We start from the raw sequence: 15771 nt of genomic DNA, 5'->3' as shown, positions 1-15771 counted from the left end.
TATTTTTTAAAATAAACAGCATATTTTTACATACAAAAACTTTACATTGAATTCATATTATTCATACAAGATTTTGTACTTTAAAAATGTCAGGCACCAATATTATGACAATTAGAGAGATGATAGACTCTGCCTTTGGAGACCCTGATGTGAGCAAAAATTGCTTTACAAATATGTAATGTTATTATGTTCATATATATTTGCATTATGTATAGAAATAATGTATTTAATCATTTATTCTAAGCTATATAAATATTTAAGTGATATCAATTTTGCAGGAGAATATTGTTAATCTTAAACTTATTCAAACAATATTATATGTACTTGCCAGACAATTACGAGTTTTAGAACGTAGAGTTGGTGTGGCAATTAGTCCTAGTTTTATTCGTTCTGCTTCAAGTATTTCTATAACTGAAGTAAAATTGCTGACCGGTGTTAAAAAGAAAAAAGGAAATATTAGAAATGCGGGTAGAGCAAAGAAAAAAACCGATTCTTCTACGAAATCTATAACAGATAGATCTTCGGAGAAAAGTGTTTCTAAGTCAACAACTGAAAGAACAACGTCATCGGGGCCATCTTCGTCCTTGAAAACATCAACTACACTGTCATCTCCTGATAAAACTAAGTCGTCTACGGATAAGTCGCCGTCAAGCAAAGTCGATAGTGATATTTATAAAAAAAAGGTAACTCACTCATAAATAACTCCTAAGTAATTATAAAGCTTAAGAAATTATAGGTACTAATCAAAGATCGATTCAGTTTCCCTCGCAGGAATATCATCATCTTTTGGAGACTATTGAACAGCAAAGAGAACGTGAACTACGAATCGTTGATCAGGTGCAACGAGCAAGATATTTTATAATATTTTTTGTTTTTTCCTTTGTTTTTTTTTTTAGCTTTTGTTCGGGATACACAGGTGAAGTGCCTTTTGTATTTTTCTTTATCATCTATAAGTAAGTACATACAATTTTATTAAAAACGATAATATAAAAAAAAACAATTCCTTTTATTCTATAGAGAGCTGACTCCCGAGAGGAAGCAGAGAAAGTACCTACTCCTATGGTGTCGTTAGATTCGATGGGTAATAGTTTCATCAACTAAATTTATTAATCTCTATTAGTTATAATAGTTTATAAATATATAGTCGTATTCAATTTAAAAATTATATTGATATTATATATGATATACTATGAAATTGATAGGAATGAACGTTTAATTTACTTCATTTACAATTGTGATTTCTCTCCCTAATAGAAGTCAGTTCTCGTATTTAATTGTACAAGCATATAGTATACCTTTGTTTTTCATATTTATTAAATTGGATAAAATTAAAAAAATAGCAAAACGTATACCTATATTTCATTATATTATTATTTGGTTATCTAAAATAATAAATGACTAAATATACTTTGCATCAAGTCTTAAATAACATTCTTGAAGCAGATCAGTCCAATCGTTTGTGAATGAATTAAACACAAAAAATGTCAATTTTTCTTCACGGATCTTTGAAATATCATACTAGGAAAATTATCCTTTAAATATTAGTAATTGATAATGACACTTTATTGACAGAAATGCAATTCGAGAAGCTACTTATTGGTGAGTATTTTTGTTCTCAATTCAATTGATTTTATTCTCAAAGCGTAAACTTATTTAATAATTGTAATAACAGTTGAACGAGTATCCTCTGAAGACGATGCAACAAAATCTGGTAACAATGAAAATCGTATCACTAGTATAGACAATTAATTGAATTTAAATTATTTATTATAACTTATATCATTATTTAAGGAGCTTTTCGTGACAGCAAAGGACTCGATTTATCTATTGTAACAAAATACCAATTTGATAACCTAGCAGAAACAGTTAAAGAATTACAAGAAAAATTTAGTTCAGTTGGGAAAGCACTTTTTCCGGAGAACACGAAATTAATGCAAGACCTTCGTAGAGGAGCATCTCTTACTGACGCAATGGCCGCCTTACAATTATCTGCTAGACTTGATGCTGCAGAAATCACATTACAACAAATGTTATCACTAATCACAGATCTTGCCATTAGAAAAGGTATAGAAATAGCAGACATCCGCGAGGTATTTAAATACATATATTAATAAAAACTTTAATAACATCTGAATAATGTGATTATTCTGGTAAATATTATTTTAGAATGAAACAGAAATGAAAGATATTCTTGATGCACCTAGTCATGTATCAGGTATTCCTTCGCAAGTATCACGAAAATCTACAGCTCGTAAACAATCATTGAAAGTTGAGAAAAAAATACAAGCCTTACCAACACAGTCTGCAGAAACATCACACACTGAAATAGTTGAACATTTTAATGAAGAACAAATATCAGAACCAGCAGACGAACCCAATGTGAAAAAAGATACAATCAATGTTTACGAAATGGAGTAAGATAAGGGCAAATCATTTCACTAAATTGAATACTCATTTAACTTTTTTAATACAATTAACATTTTGATTTTAGTAATGCTATGCAGGAAGTATATGAAAGTCTTTTAAAGACTGTAAAAAATATGACCAGCAAAGTAGGGTCTACTGCAGAAAATGCCTTAAAGATAGCTCATAAATTAGGTTAGATTATAAAATTATTTTCTATAAGCCACTCTTGATTTCGAATTTATAACATTAATAAACTTCACAGAAGAAAAAGTTAATAATGCAACAACTCTAGACGTTCGTATGGATGATATAGAAACTTTAGTATCTGATTATGCAGAGAAAATCAATACGTTGGATACAGGTCTATCCTCGCAGGTATTTTTACCATGATATAAAAAAATCATTCTGCCGCTACACTAGAAAGCTATATATGTACATTTATAAAAAATAAAATTATTCCTTCCTTTTGAGCAAATATTTCACACCTTTGTTTATAATATGTAATTAACTTGCTATTTTACTTAATAAAAGTCTCAAATAGATTATGTAAAATATCATATTTGTTTTGATAATAATTAATAAAAAATAATACCGTTAATCATAGTTATTCTATGTACTATTTATATAAGTTCCAACTTTAATAGATGACGAACTATCAAGAGCAATTGACCCAAATGCAACATGATTTAGAATCAGGCTTAGAATCCATGACTGAAGCTATAGCAAATACGGGTGGAGATACTACTGGTATTACAAATTCTACAAGTCAAATATATTATATGGCTAAAAAATTATATACTGTAAAGAATGTATTTCGTTTTAGCTATAGCCGAATTAAACTTCAGTTTTAATAATCTACAAATAGATTTTGATGCTACAAACTTAAAACAAAAAGAATTGAGGGAAAATCAGGATATGTTTTCTTCTGATCTTACCGTAAACCATTTTGTTTTACCTTCATACGTTTTAAAATTATATTCATCTGTATATGATAAAATGTTTTATATAGTCTTTATGGAAGCAAATTGAGATATTACGTGGAACTAAATCTGATCGTGATGAAGTAGCAGACGCTTTACGCGATAAGGCTGGAATAGGTGCTTTAAATGGTCTTGTAACGCAACAACAGTTTGACGCAGTTAGAGGTGATTTCGAGAAACGTATTGCAGCTTCTTATGACAAGTTTAATAATCAGGAAATTATTTGGCAAGTAAGAAATACATACAATTGACTATTAAGTACAATAAATAATTATAGAACACCTATACAAAATATGTTTATGTAATGTATATAGATAATATTATTACACTAAATAATATTTACAATTATATTGGCTGTAATATTGAGTGCAAGTAATTAGAATGACTATTGCAGAAAGCTATAGATGATCTACTTAGAGAACTTAACGAAAAGGCTGGTTTAGAGCAAATAGCATCTCTGCGCGATGATATAAATACCAATCTCGAAAAATTGAGAAGTAAAGTAAATGCGATGACGGAAATTGTTGGTGAACCACGATCAGCTGCCACTACGAAAAAACTATTTCGTGACGCAGCCTGCCTCTCATGTTCATCTCCAGCTCATATGGATATACATGAACCGAATGTTATACCACCTCTACCGGCGTTACCAAATCCATCGAGACGTCCTCCTACTATAGAAGCTGAAAATATTACGAAGCCCAAAGAAGACGGTGATCACGGCTTATGTTATCCTGGTAGACCAATTCAACATCCAAAAGATCCCAGGTATATCTTCAAAATGCTATATCCCATAAAATAAAATAATTTGTGACTATATCACAAAGGAAACAAATCATACCTTTTATATTATGTATATTTTTTCACATCAAATAGAAGAAGTAATATTATATGTTAATTTTACCAACTTAGATCACACTATTGTCAAAGATATTGTGGTGGGTCGCATACAGTGGTAGCTAACACATCAAAAAGAGCTCCAGCTGGAATGATTATAAGTTCGTTTCGTCAACCAAGTTCAGGAATTGGTGTGGATGGAAAAGTATGTATTAAACATTTTTATAAGTGTCTTCGCATTTTCAATTTATTTTAAAATACTAAAAATCGCCTATAATTATTTATAGACTTATAAAATTGATGAGCCAGAGCCTAAACTGACACCATGCGTACCTTGTAATTTACCAAACGTAACTCCAGCTCCATCAGAAAAGGAACAAGGTTTTAATAATGATACAGGTATAAATAATATATAGATAGATTATACTAATTATATTGTTAAAATAATTCTATATCATTTATTTCAACGTCACTAGTTGAATCACTTGACCTCTTTGCAAGATCATCTATTATGAAGACTGATGGCAACAGCGTGTCAGCAACTCCACCTGCAGCTTTTGACGATGACTAAGTAACATTATTATTTAATTAATCACTTACTATGCGATATTTTGATGTAATTGTCATTAAAAATTATAACCATACCTATTTTTGTCTGATTTATTGACATTATTATAAATATATATATATTTTATTATAAATAATATTTATTTCAAATAGTTCTGTATTAAAATGCCATTATTGTACAAGTACCGACTTCATAGAATGTCGTTTGAACTAGGTAGTATATGAAAACTTTTATTACGTACGGTTTTGAAAAGAAGAATAGTGATCTAAGAAAAATCGGTAAGAAGAAATAATGATCTATTCAAGACTAAATAGTGACAATTGCAATATACTCATTTTAACTTATAATAACAATTTGATAATATAATATTTGAAAAATAAATATATTTATAAAATGAGTAAAATATATTTACATAATTAGGTAGTATTCATAAAAACAGACTAATAAAATATATTTTTTTACGACCTGACACTCTACTGCTTGAACTGCTATATACATACCATACGCCTTGCCTATGCTGGCGCGATTCTTAAGTGTTTTTAAGTATTCGTACAGCTGAATACTTTTTCAACTTTTTCTTGTTCTCGCACATCAGACGGTTTTCCTTCCCTCTTTATAGATCATGAATTATATTGAATAGAGTTAATAAAAAATAGATTCAATATTGTGGTCCAAATTTTTGCCTCTTTTAAGATGAAAGAAAAGAAAATATCTTATCTACATTACAACTCATCGCTACATTCTACTTCTTAGTGACATGTCAAAATTATCAATTGTCAAATAAAAAAGTGACGTTTCTAAAGAGAAATCAACATTGTTCAAGAACTATTGGCACAACTAAAAGCCATTAAACTAAGAATTGAATTGAATTGTTCAAGAATTAAAAACCGTATATATTGTAAATATTTCATCTAATTATGTACTATATTAAAAAACGCAAAATTTGATATAAATATATTATTTATTCTAAAGTAACTAGCATGTTTGTAATTTTAAACAGGTTAGGTTAACTTAACTTAGGAAAGCTTCGCAGATGCATAAAATACTAGAGTTTCAAGCTGTGGTGTTAGCAGCAGGGAGAGGTTCCCGCATGCCTGATGTTGGAGGAACAGTTTCGAAATGTCTGCTACCAGTTGGACCATATCCAGTCATTTGGTATTCATTAAATATGCTTGAAAGATATGGATTTCAAGGTCAGCAAATAAGTACCTTTACTATAATTGTTTAAAAATAATAGTATTTCATTACCTAATACACTACAACTCTCTACTACTTACTTTTTAATTACACAATAACTACACACAAAACAAAAGTTTCCAGGCTGTTTTTGTATAAATAGTATATATAAGTGTAAACAGTAATTGACTAAAATATGTGAGTTGTAAATTATTTTAAATAAATAACTAGAGTAATGCATTTATTTTTAATAGAGGTGTATTATTGGTGAAATATACCTATTGTATTAATTAAAACATTTCTATTTTTTATTCTTTCCAGACACTATGGTAGTGGTTCTCGACGAGGACAAGTCAAACATCTTAAATGCATTAGAAAAGTGTCCCTTAAAAATTAAGTATGAACTAATAGTTATTCCATCAGATGAGGACTGGGGTACTGCAAACTCCCTAAAACATATAAGTAGTCGAGTGACTACAGATCTAATAGTTATATCTGGAGATCTTATTACTAATATTAATTTAAATGAAGTTGTAAATCTTTATCGTAAACATGATGCAGCCCTTGCTACCTTATTCTTTAACAATGGACCAGAAGAATGGATTGAACTGCCAGGCTTGAAAAGTAAAGCCAAACCAGATAGAGATCTAGTTTGCATTGATAAAGAAACAGAAAGACTTGTCTTTCTAGCGAGCGCCAGTGACTTTGAAGAAAATGTAAAAATACCTCGTGTGCTCTTAAAAAAATTCGGATCCATTAGCTTGTTTAGTAGATTATTAGATGCACATGTATATGTTATGAAAAACTGGCTTATAAGCTACCTCGTTGAGTCAGATAAATTTACTTCTATTAAAGGAGAACTAATACCACACATAGTCAGAAAACAACTCTCTAGACCTAAAAATCCACTGGAAAAAAAAGGAATGTCTGAAAAGAATGTTGATATTTGTAAAGATGTTTTTGATTTTGCCATTGACAAAGGATACGAAAGTAAAATAAGACAAATGTCTGCATATAACGATCATAAACTTGGTAGTAAAGGAGTTTACTACAATGATACATTGAGATGTTATGCTTTGATTCCTGATAAAAATACTTTTGGTATCAGAGTCAACACTTTAGCCTCATTTTATTTATCTAATAGCAAGGTAATAAGTAACATAAAACTATCACACTTACCATTTTTATTTTCTATAATTTCTCTTTGAAAATAATGTTATGTATAGATTTTTAATATTATTCAGATTTACTATCATTGTTAATGCTTGTCATAAAATCTGTCTATCATTTTAGATACTCTCGAAATGGGTAGAGGTAACGGGTACAGTTCTCTCAGATAGAATAAATCTTAACAGTGAAGTGAAAACTAAACAAATTGATGAAGCAAGTACTGTGGGAGAGAAAAGTGTTATTGCTGAGAAGACTTCCATAAAATGTACATTTGTTGGAGCAAATTGTGTAATTGAAAACAAAGTTAGATTAACTAATTGTATTTTAATGAACAATGTCACTATAAAGGAAGGGTAAGTAAAATATCCAAAAGTAAATATATCTAATATTAATATTTAACGCATTTAGAAATAAAAATAAAATTATTAAAGTATATACCAAGAATAATATTCAGGATTAATTACTTTTGTTGGTTCTTTTTTCAATATTTGGCCTGAATGAGTATTTTTAAATGTCATAGAAGGCAAATAGGCTCCTAATCTTCTTAAAATGTGAGGCCTCCTAGCCTAGAAGAAGCTTAACACATTATTTTAGAAAAGCCTAACAAAATGATTAAAACAAAAATACTGATAAAAAATTCTTCTCACTCAGGTGTGTACTTCAAGATTGTGTTGTCTATACTGGAGCAACTGTAGACACAGGTTGCAACCTCCAGTATTGCCTCATTGGTCCTCATCATGTTGTGCCATCTTCTACTTCTGGAAAACATCAACTATTTGCCGAAACAACTGATAATATGATTACGCTGGGATAAGTTTAACAAATCAAAAAATATTTTATATTTCATCTTGTTTTATTTATACCTGACAGACTGCTACTGTGAAATCGCAACGTTTTCAGTTATATGTATATCTAAACTTCCGTATAATGCACCCGTACAGTTGTCTGATACATGTCATACATTTCCCTTGATTATAAAATTATTTTCCTCATCAGCTCCAGATATCATTTGTTCATTAAACATAAACATAATCAGCCTGTAAATTTCCCACTCCTGGGCTAAGGCCTCCTCTCCCGTTGAGGAGAAGGTATGGAGCATATTCCACCACGCTGCTCCAATGCGGGTTGGTGAAATACACATGTGGCAGAATTTCGTTGAAATTAGACACATGCAGGTTTCCTCACGATGTTTTCCTTCACCGCCGAGCACGAGATGAATTATAAACAAATTAAGCACATGTAAATTCAGTCAATTCAGTGGTGCCTGCCTGGGTTTGAACCCGAAATCATCGGTTAATATATATATAATTATAGTATTGAGCCATTTCAAGGCCTTTTTTTTTCTACTGTTACTTACATTCGACCATTTTGTTTTCTAAATGTCAGAAACGTACTATATCAAATTAAGAAAAACAAGTCAACGATTTGACTGACCATGAATATGCACTTCGAAAGCTCGTGCTCGTACTCGTTTAAATCGGTACACCGCCCGTTTCGAGTTTCAGTTGAGATCGAGATTCAGCGCGATGATACGATACCTATATGTCAATGTATTATGTCTTTATTAAAAATATCTATTAAACGCCGGCTTCGCTTGACATTGAATAAAAAAGGGATAAAGATCAAATTTATAGTCTGGAACCATCTACGAAATTCCACGTTCAATACATCACATAATTAGCGCAAAATATATATACATATACTTTGTCTGTTCTGTACGCAGATAAAATATCATGTGCATGCAACATTCTTTACTCACTCTATCAACTCTTTACAGAGAAAAAAAACTATAAATAAGTGTAGGAAAAAATATATCGATTTAGCAAGTTAAAGTATACCTTTTATTTTTAAGTTCGAGCTAGAAAAAAAAGAACTATGCAGTCTATGTTTTAAACAATGTACAGTTGTTACTGACAGATTTGCCCATCTTGTGCTAACGCAATAGTATAACACCTACGGACCGCATATTTTTTGCACGATTATTTACATAATATCTCGTCATAGTTTAAAAATAAGTAGTTTGACTTGCAAATGAAAAAGACAATATTTTTTACATAAAACGCTTAACATTGATATGTTAATTATTGTGACACAGATTGGATTGATGATGGATGTATCGGTCCCAAACCATTTTATACATTTGATGTAACTTAAAAGATTATTGTTTATAACATTTTCGACGTTTCCTATTCCTTTATTTTTACAGCACACGTCATCTAATTTAAAGTGATAATTCAAATGAAATAGGTACACTTAAGCGTTTTGTTTTTTTTTTCATTACTATACTACTTTTTACTTATTTATATATCCCTAGCAAAATTACATGAGCTGTATTTTTCAAAAATAATTTGAATCAAATTTAAAATATTCTAAGGACTAGTTGAAATTAATTTGATTATCATTTTCAATCTTGGCAATCACAATAGAAATGATGTTAGGTATATCTTTATTATATTAAAATAATTTCTTCTTTTATTTCTTGTTTAATCTAACGCCATAGTACCAAAAGTTATTTTTAAGACCTAGGTCACTAGCATCTTTTTTTTTATTCAATTAAAACGCGTTATCGAATCGTGATTTGAGGTACGACATAGGTCTTTACAAAAAGCAATTAATGCTACGAAATTCATCAAAAAACAATACAAATTGAAAATAAAATAGTCAAATCACCTGTCGAAATACGTTTCTGATTGCAATTCCGACCAAATGGCAAGTGACAACAACAAGTGGAGGTGAAATAAAATTGTAGATTATTTTGTTTGTCTCTTTTCAGTAATTGTTTGTTTTGACTGAGTTGCCACAACATGTTACGAACAGAGAAAGTGGCAGAAACTGTCAATCAATGCCGCAAGTGGTAAACAACCAGTTTGGTCATTTATAGGCATGACATTTTAAACACAAAAATTGTTACTGTACTGTCACGTATCTATAAAAAACAGATATATACTATCACTAACTGTTTTATAGATATTTTAGACATTTATAAAGCTTGCATTCATATTTGTCCTGCGTCAAGTAAGAAAGCGCCCGGATCGACAAGTGTGTACACTCCCGGGTCTCGGAAAGCACGTAATGTCGTTGATCCTGCGCTTGAACTTTTTCCGCTTTTGTCAAATTTGACGTCTCATCGGATTATGAAAGTGAGGGAAAAATCGAACTGTGCAAATACTTGTTCTCTACAAAAATGTCCTGTATAGTTGGTCCTCCAAGCTAAATGAGTTCTCGGGGAATAGAGAACACCCCTATTCCACGGCGACACTTGTAGCGGGGGGAGAAGGTACGCATATTAACACAGCCGGCTTGACTGAAACAGATCAAGAGGACATTATATCCGTCCTGAATCTATAAAAAATATGAAACATTAATATCAATCGACTTAGTACTTTTTACGTGAATAGGGAAAAAAAACAAACAAAACTTACGTACTCATTTTATTTCTTACATATTACACAATTATTATGGATTTAAAACATGGAATGGTTAATAAATTACTCTAATATTAAGTAGATATAGGCTGAATAATAATAAAACTAAAATTGTAAAATTTAGCACACCAAACGTGCAAAATGTAAAACCCGATGTACTTATCAATGGGGAATCGATGGATCCAGTTGAAACAACTGAATTTCTTGGCCTTACTCTTGATGTCATGTTACAGTGGCTCCCCCATATAAACGGATTGGCGGGTAGACTGAGTTCTGCGGCATTTGTGGTCAAAAAAATTAGATTATTTACCGATGTTGATACGACTCGCCTAGTTTATTTCAGTTACTTTCACAGTATAATGTCCTACGGTATTATGCTTTGGGGTAACGCAGCCGCTATCCATACTATATTTGTGCTGCAGAAGAGGGTTATTCGCGCAATCTATAACCTAGGAGCCAAGGAATCACTAAGGTATAAATTTAATTTATTATATTGCTTCTCAATATATATTCTGTAATGTTTTGTATGTACGGAAAAATATTAATGTTTTTATGAGAAAATGTGATTCTCATACCATTGGTACAAGGAACAAACACAATCTTGTTACTCCTGTTACGCGACTGCATAGAGTCAGTAACTCTTTGTGGGGCAATGTATACGCTTCTACAACAGGATCCCAGAAAGCGTTCAAAATGCTTCTGTTGCCAAATTTAAAAAAATGTTAAGGAACGCTTGTGTGCTAAAGGTTACTATACAATTAGTGAGTTTATGTTTGATAGCACACCTTGGGAATGAAACGATCGCCTCCAGGCTGTTTCTATTCATATATAATTATGTATGTAATTAATTTGACAAAAAAAAAAAAGACCCGCTAAGTATCTTTCGCCGGTTCTTCTCAGATGAGGGTGTTCCTTTTTCCGAACCGGTGGTAGTGTTTAATTTGACCATCAATAAGAAAGTGTAATGCTTCTATGTTGAATAAAGGAATTTGAGTTTGAGTATGTTTCTAAAAGTAAACTTATTTCTATTTTTTACATTTTCACAACTTAAAATTATTAGCTGTTATCAAATATTGTATTATGTTGATATTTTCTTGATTTATTACATAACTAATATTACTCCATCCGCTGATGAATGAAGCACACAAAAATTCAACTGTTCTAAACTAAAATAAAAAACAAATAATATACTACCGAAAGAAAGAATGGATATATACGTAAATTACTGTTACAATATAACAACTATATAAACTCTATTAAAAAAATATAACGAAACCTTATTAGTAAAACAAACGGAACAATGCCTTGCCACACCTACAACACGTTCCACATCCTGGACTGAAGTTACGAAAAATTACGCGGAGGACGGAGGTACTGGCAGTAGGTTCAGGGGTCGTATGTGCTCGAATAATAGTCATAGACACCTTTCACCCAGCCCGTAAGTGATAGCTGGTTTCGCATCAATGGTAAAGGCTCTTTACCATTGATATTTATTACTTTCTTTATCCTTCATTCTTAGATAGGGCAGTAAGGGTGGAATCAGACGGTTCATTTTTTGTTCATTTTCGTGTTTCATTTTGCATCTTTCACTCAAAGTGAATCGTCTAAATACAAAGTGAAACAAAAGTGCCGAATGAATTTATTAGTGAACTGATCCAAAGACGTTGGATCGGTTCATTCGGCATCTTTCATTCCCACTCCGAATGAACGAAAAATGAACAATCTGAACACAGAGTGAACGTTCACTCGGATTTGGCCATTTTGTCTCGAACGCATTTTTCTTAATATTTTTTTTAGCTCCTTGATCAAATGATCACAAATTAAACTTATTCCAAGAGACACGACTTCATTCGACGCCATATTGAAAGAAACTACGGATGAATGTTCTTTTTTACGTCATTCCAGCTAAGCCGTGTGAATATGGAATGAAAGAAAAATGAATCATTCACTCAAAAGAACATTCACTCGAATGAACCGTCTGATATCACCTTAATTGCTAAAGGAAACGATTTTTAAAATCCAGAAAATTGAGTGAAAAAAGCAGTTTTTTCACTCAATTTTCTGGACTAACTTATAATCTTTATGATAAAAAGCCTAGCCCATTACTTGACTTAAGCTGGCGGAAGAATTCGTTATATTTTTTTTTTTTTAAATATGGTATTTTTAATATAAGTACATGTTACCAATATATTTCGTTACTAAATGTATACATGGTAAATGCTATATAAGTGCATATGGCTCATACTATGTATTTTATTCCAATTATATATCAATACATGTACCAAAAAACAAAAAGGCATAGTAAGATAAAATGAATAAATAATATAAGAATGGTCACATCCATAAATCAAAATAAAAATATACTTTATTCAAGTAGGCCAAGCTTTTTTGAATCGTCATTTAACAAACAATATTAAGTGGAGCTACCACGGGCTTGGAATGCAGATTCTACTATGAAGAACCGGCAAGAAAGTCAGTAGTTACTCTTTTTCAACATTTAAAATTACAAAGTTATGTTAGTTAAATACAATTATATACCTATGTATATAATACATCCTGTCTGGAAGTCTTCAAGTATTAGCTCCACGTTTTTTATCATCTATATAATCTTGTATTGAATAATATGCCTTTATATTTTTTACAAATGATTTGAATTTATGAATCGGCAATGCTAAAAATATCTTCGGAATTTTATTATAGAAACGGATACCTTGCCCCAAGAAGGATTTTTTGACTTTGCGGAGTCGTAAACTTGGCTTTGTAAGCTTATCCTTACGTCTCGTGCAGAAACAATGATAAACAACAACGAACGAATTAAAGCTAACAAAAGATATTTTAAAACTGTGATGTAGCAATTTAGTGACATCATGTAGGAAATAGACAACTGACACGTATAGAACTAATTGGATATTAATGAGAGACATACCCCGGATATTTAGTCAGCGATGGAACAGATTACAAACCTTTCGTAGTATTAACATGCAGTATACGTCAATTAGTGAAGTAACAATGAGAAATTACCAACTATCACGGAGTATTCGAAAACATTTACACGGATACACCATTTATAAGTATAAAGAAATGTAGAAATAATTCTACGAATTATAATCGATTAATGCATAAGAAAATTGATTCTTAAGTGAAAAAAACCTGATAAAACTCAAAGGGCACCTTTCAATTTGGAAGGATTTGAGAGTACCCAGACTTCCAAAACACATTTATAAATAATAAGTTATCACCTTTTTCCTTGACTGGAACGTAATTAGACACTAACCCGGTGATTTAGTTTATAACTCAATATTTTACAAGTATTGCATAGAATAAAGCATTAAACTAATAATACTTTAATGTTGACTCCTATTCTCCACAACACTACACTTATTATTTAACAAATTCATCATATCAATTAAACTAAAAGGAGACCTACCAATTACGTTATTTTACACATCAAGAAAAATAGCCGTACTTGTTAATCGAGTTAAAACTATTATGTAATATTACTTAATTTTAAGAAAGTCATATCCTCTAAATATACGTTTTCGTAGGCAATCAATAAAAAAATATATGTTGAAGTAGATAATGAAAAAATAATTAGCACTGATGTTGATTTTGTATTTGCGTGTTGTAATTTAAATAAGCTAATTGTCCTCTGAAAATATAGTTCGATACTGTTGTTAATTCATTTGCAGTAATAGTAAAATTGTTTTGTATTTAACCATTGTCTATGGTATTTTATTACATTTGACTAGATATTAACAAAATAAACTAGAAAACTATCAAATATTAATGTACAGTTGTCCAACTAACTACAAATATATTAGAGTAATACGTGCCGGTGGATAACTAGCCTTTGCGGAGAACGCGATTACATAAAGATGCAGCTCATCGGATTGGGTCACAGTTATGCAGGCTATAACTAATGTTGCCATATTTCCTAAATAATTATGTGCAATCAAAATGCTCTTAAGCTGTCGTGATCAAAAAATGTTGTAACTCAGTTTGTACTAGAAAATAAGGAGACTTCAATCATCATAGTATAATATTTTGTTATTACTGTTTTATGCTTATTTACAATAATTATGGAAGTAAATGCTTTAAACGTCTGTATCACCAACAATTACGAATTAAGAAGAACTATTAATATAAAGAAAACTACATTTGAGTTATTTTTTTCGATATTTTTGGTTACTTGGAATTTATCGAAATTTACATATGTGTAGATATTAATTTAGAAGTTAACGATTTTGATTTTATAATATAATAAAACATTTTATATAAAACGGTAAATTAAATAGTAAGGCAATCATATCAATGACATTCGTTTATTCTATAACTAGTTTTACTTTTACTTATGTTATAATGTGCTAATATGATTTAAGCAAATGTTTATATTTACTGTTTACCACTGTAAACAACCGCAAACGTTAATGTGCAATTTTCACCAATGCACATTCGTAATTGTCTATAAAAGTTGTATTTTAGATTATCTACTCTATCTATCAAACAATAATTTGTAAATCATCATTACGGGCTTGTTTCTCCATTTATTTATAATCGACGCTTGTAAGGGATTTAGCGACAATTGATGATCTGGAGCCGGAATCAATGGGAAAATTGTGTTGGTTAATTCCGTGCTACCATAAAGTTGGTTAATGAGCTTGTGTACTCGGTTCATAGATGTGCTTAACAAAATATCTCTCTGCCAGCTCTTAGGACTACAGTGACAAAGGCAGTGGAAGAATTAGGTGTACCTACCTAGATACGCGGTTAAGACATTATTTATTTAATAAGGCTCTTATAAAAAAATTTAAATATTCATATTATTATTATATGACTATTCAACAACCTACACTCCACCAATTTGGAATGTAGATTCTGCCAAGAAGAACTTGTATAATTATGATCTTCAAATCTAGTTTAAATACATAGGTATGTTTATGAAATACATATCAATTATTATTTATCCTACATTTAAATCGATAAATACACTCTTTTTATCATCTACATAACCTCGTATTGTGTCATGCATAATATTAAACAATATTTTGTAATTTTATCAGAACTCTATTTCATAACAATCATCGAATATTTGGCTTAAGTAATTCATGGTGCTTGACCTTACCGCGCGCTTAGGTCAAGGTTATAGTACCTGATTGGAATCCATAAAACTTTCTAATTTATCTCTTTGTGAATCTTCGAAGTTTATTTG

The 15771-nt window shown here is 30.7% G+C and overlaps 2 protein-coding genes across 3 annotated transcripts; both read left to right on the top strand.

Moving 5' to 3' along the window:
- Positions 1 to 65: 65 nt before the first annotated feature.
- LOC113393196 (myosin-10-like) lies at positions 66 to 4849 on the top strand. The gene is made up of 17 exons (XM_064215255.1): positions 66 to 149; positions 279 to 683; positions 760 to 837; positions 1018 to 1081; positions 1573 to 1599; positions 1673 to 1711; positions 1792 to 2090; positions 2167 to 2414; positions 2492 to 2598; positions 2669 to 2781; positions 3051 to 3153; positions 3230 to 3342; positions 3416 to 3616; positions 3781 to 4154; positions 4299 to 4428; positions 4511 to 4622; positions 4700 to 4849. Exons 1-17 carry the CDS (start codon positions 87 to 89, stop codon positions 4792 to 4794), a joined length of 2571 nt encoding a protein of 856 aa, XP_064071325.1. The 5' UTR covers positions 66 to 86; the 3' UTR covers positions 4795 to 4849.
- An 823-nt stretch (positions 4850 to 5672) lies between these two features.
- LOC113393197 (translation initiation factor eIF2B subunit gamma) lies at positions 5673 to 7981 on the top strand. Of its 2 annotated transcripts, XM_064215122.1 has the most exons (5): positions 5673 to 5689; positions 5797 to 5984; positions 6289 to 7115; positions 7261 to 7490; positions 7789 to 7981. In XM_064215122.1, the coding sequence occupies exons 2-5, from the start codon at positions 5825 to 5827 to the stop codon at positions 7949 to 7951; spliced, it is 1380 nt and encodes a 459-aa protein (XP_064071192.1). In that variant the 5' UTR covers positions 5673 to 5689; positions 5797 to 5824; the 3' UTR covers positions 7952 to 7981. The 2 variants fall into 2 exon arrangements, with proteins under 2 accessions (XP_064071192.1, XP_026485744.2); XM_026629959.2 differs by lacking the exon at positions 5673 to 5689 and having other exon boundaries at positions 5744 to 5984.
- The last annotated feature ends 7790 nt before the right edge of the window (positions 7982 to 15771 follow it).

This window comes from Vanessa tameamea, chromosome 6 (genome assembly GCF_037043105.1).
Source record: "Vanessa tameamea isolate UH-Manoa-2023 chromosome 6, ilVanTame1 primary haplotype, whole genome shotgun sequence".
In the NCBI taxonomy this organism is placed as follows: Eukaryota; Metazoa; Arthropoda; class Insecta; order Lepidoptera; family Nymphalidae; genus Vanessa; species Vanessa tameamea.
This window is presented reverse-complemented; position numbering and strand designations above follow the sequence as displayed.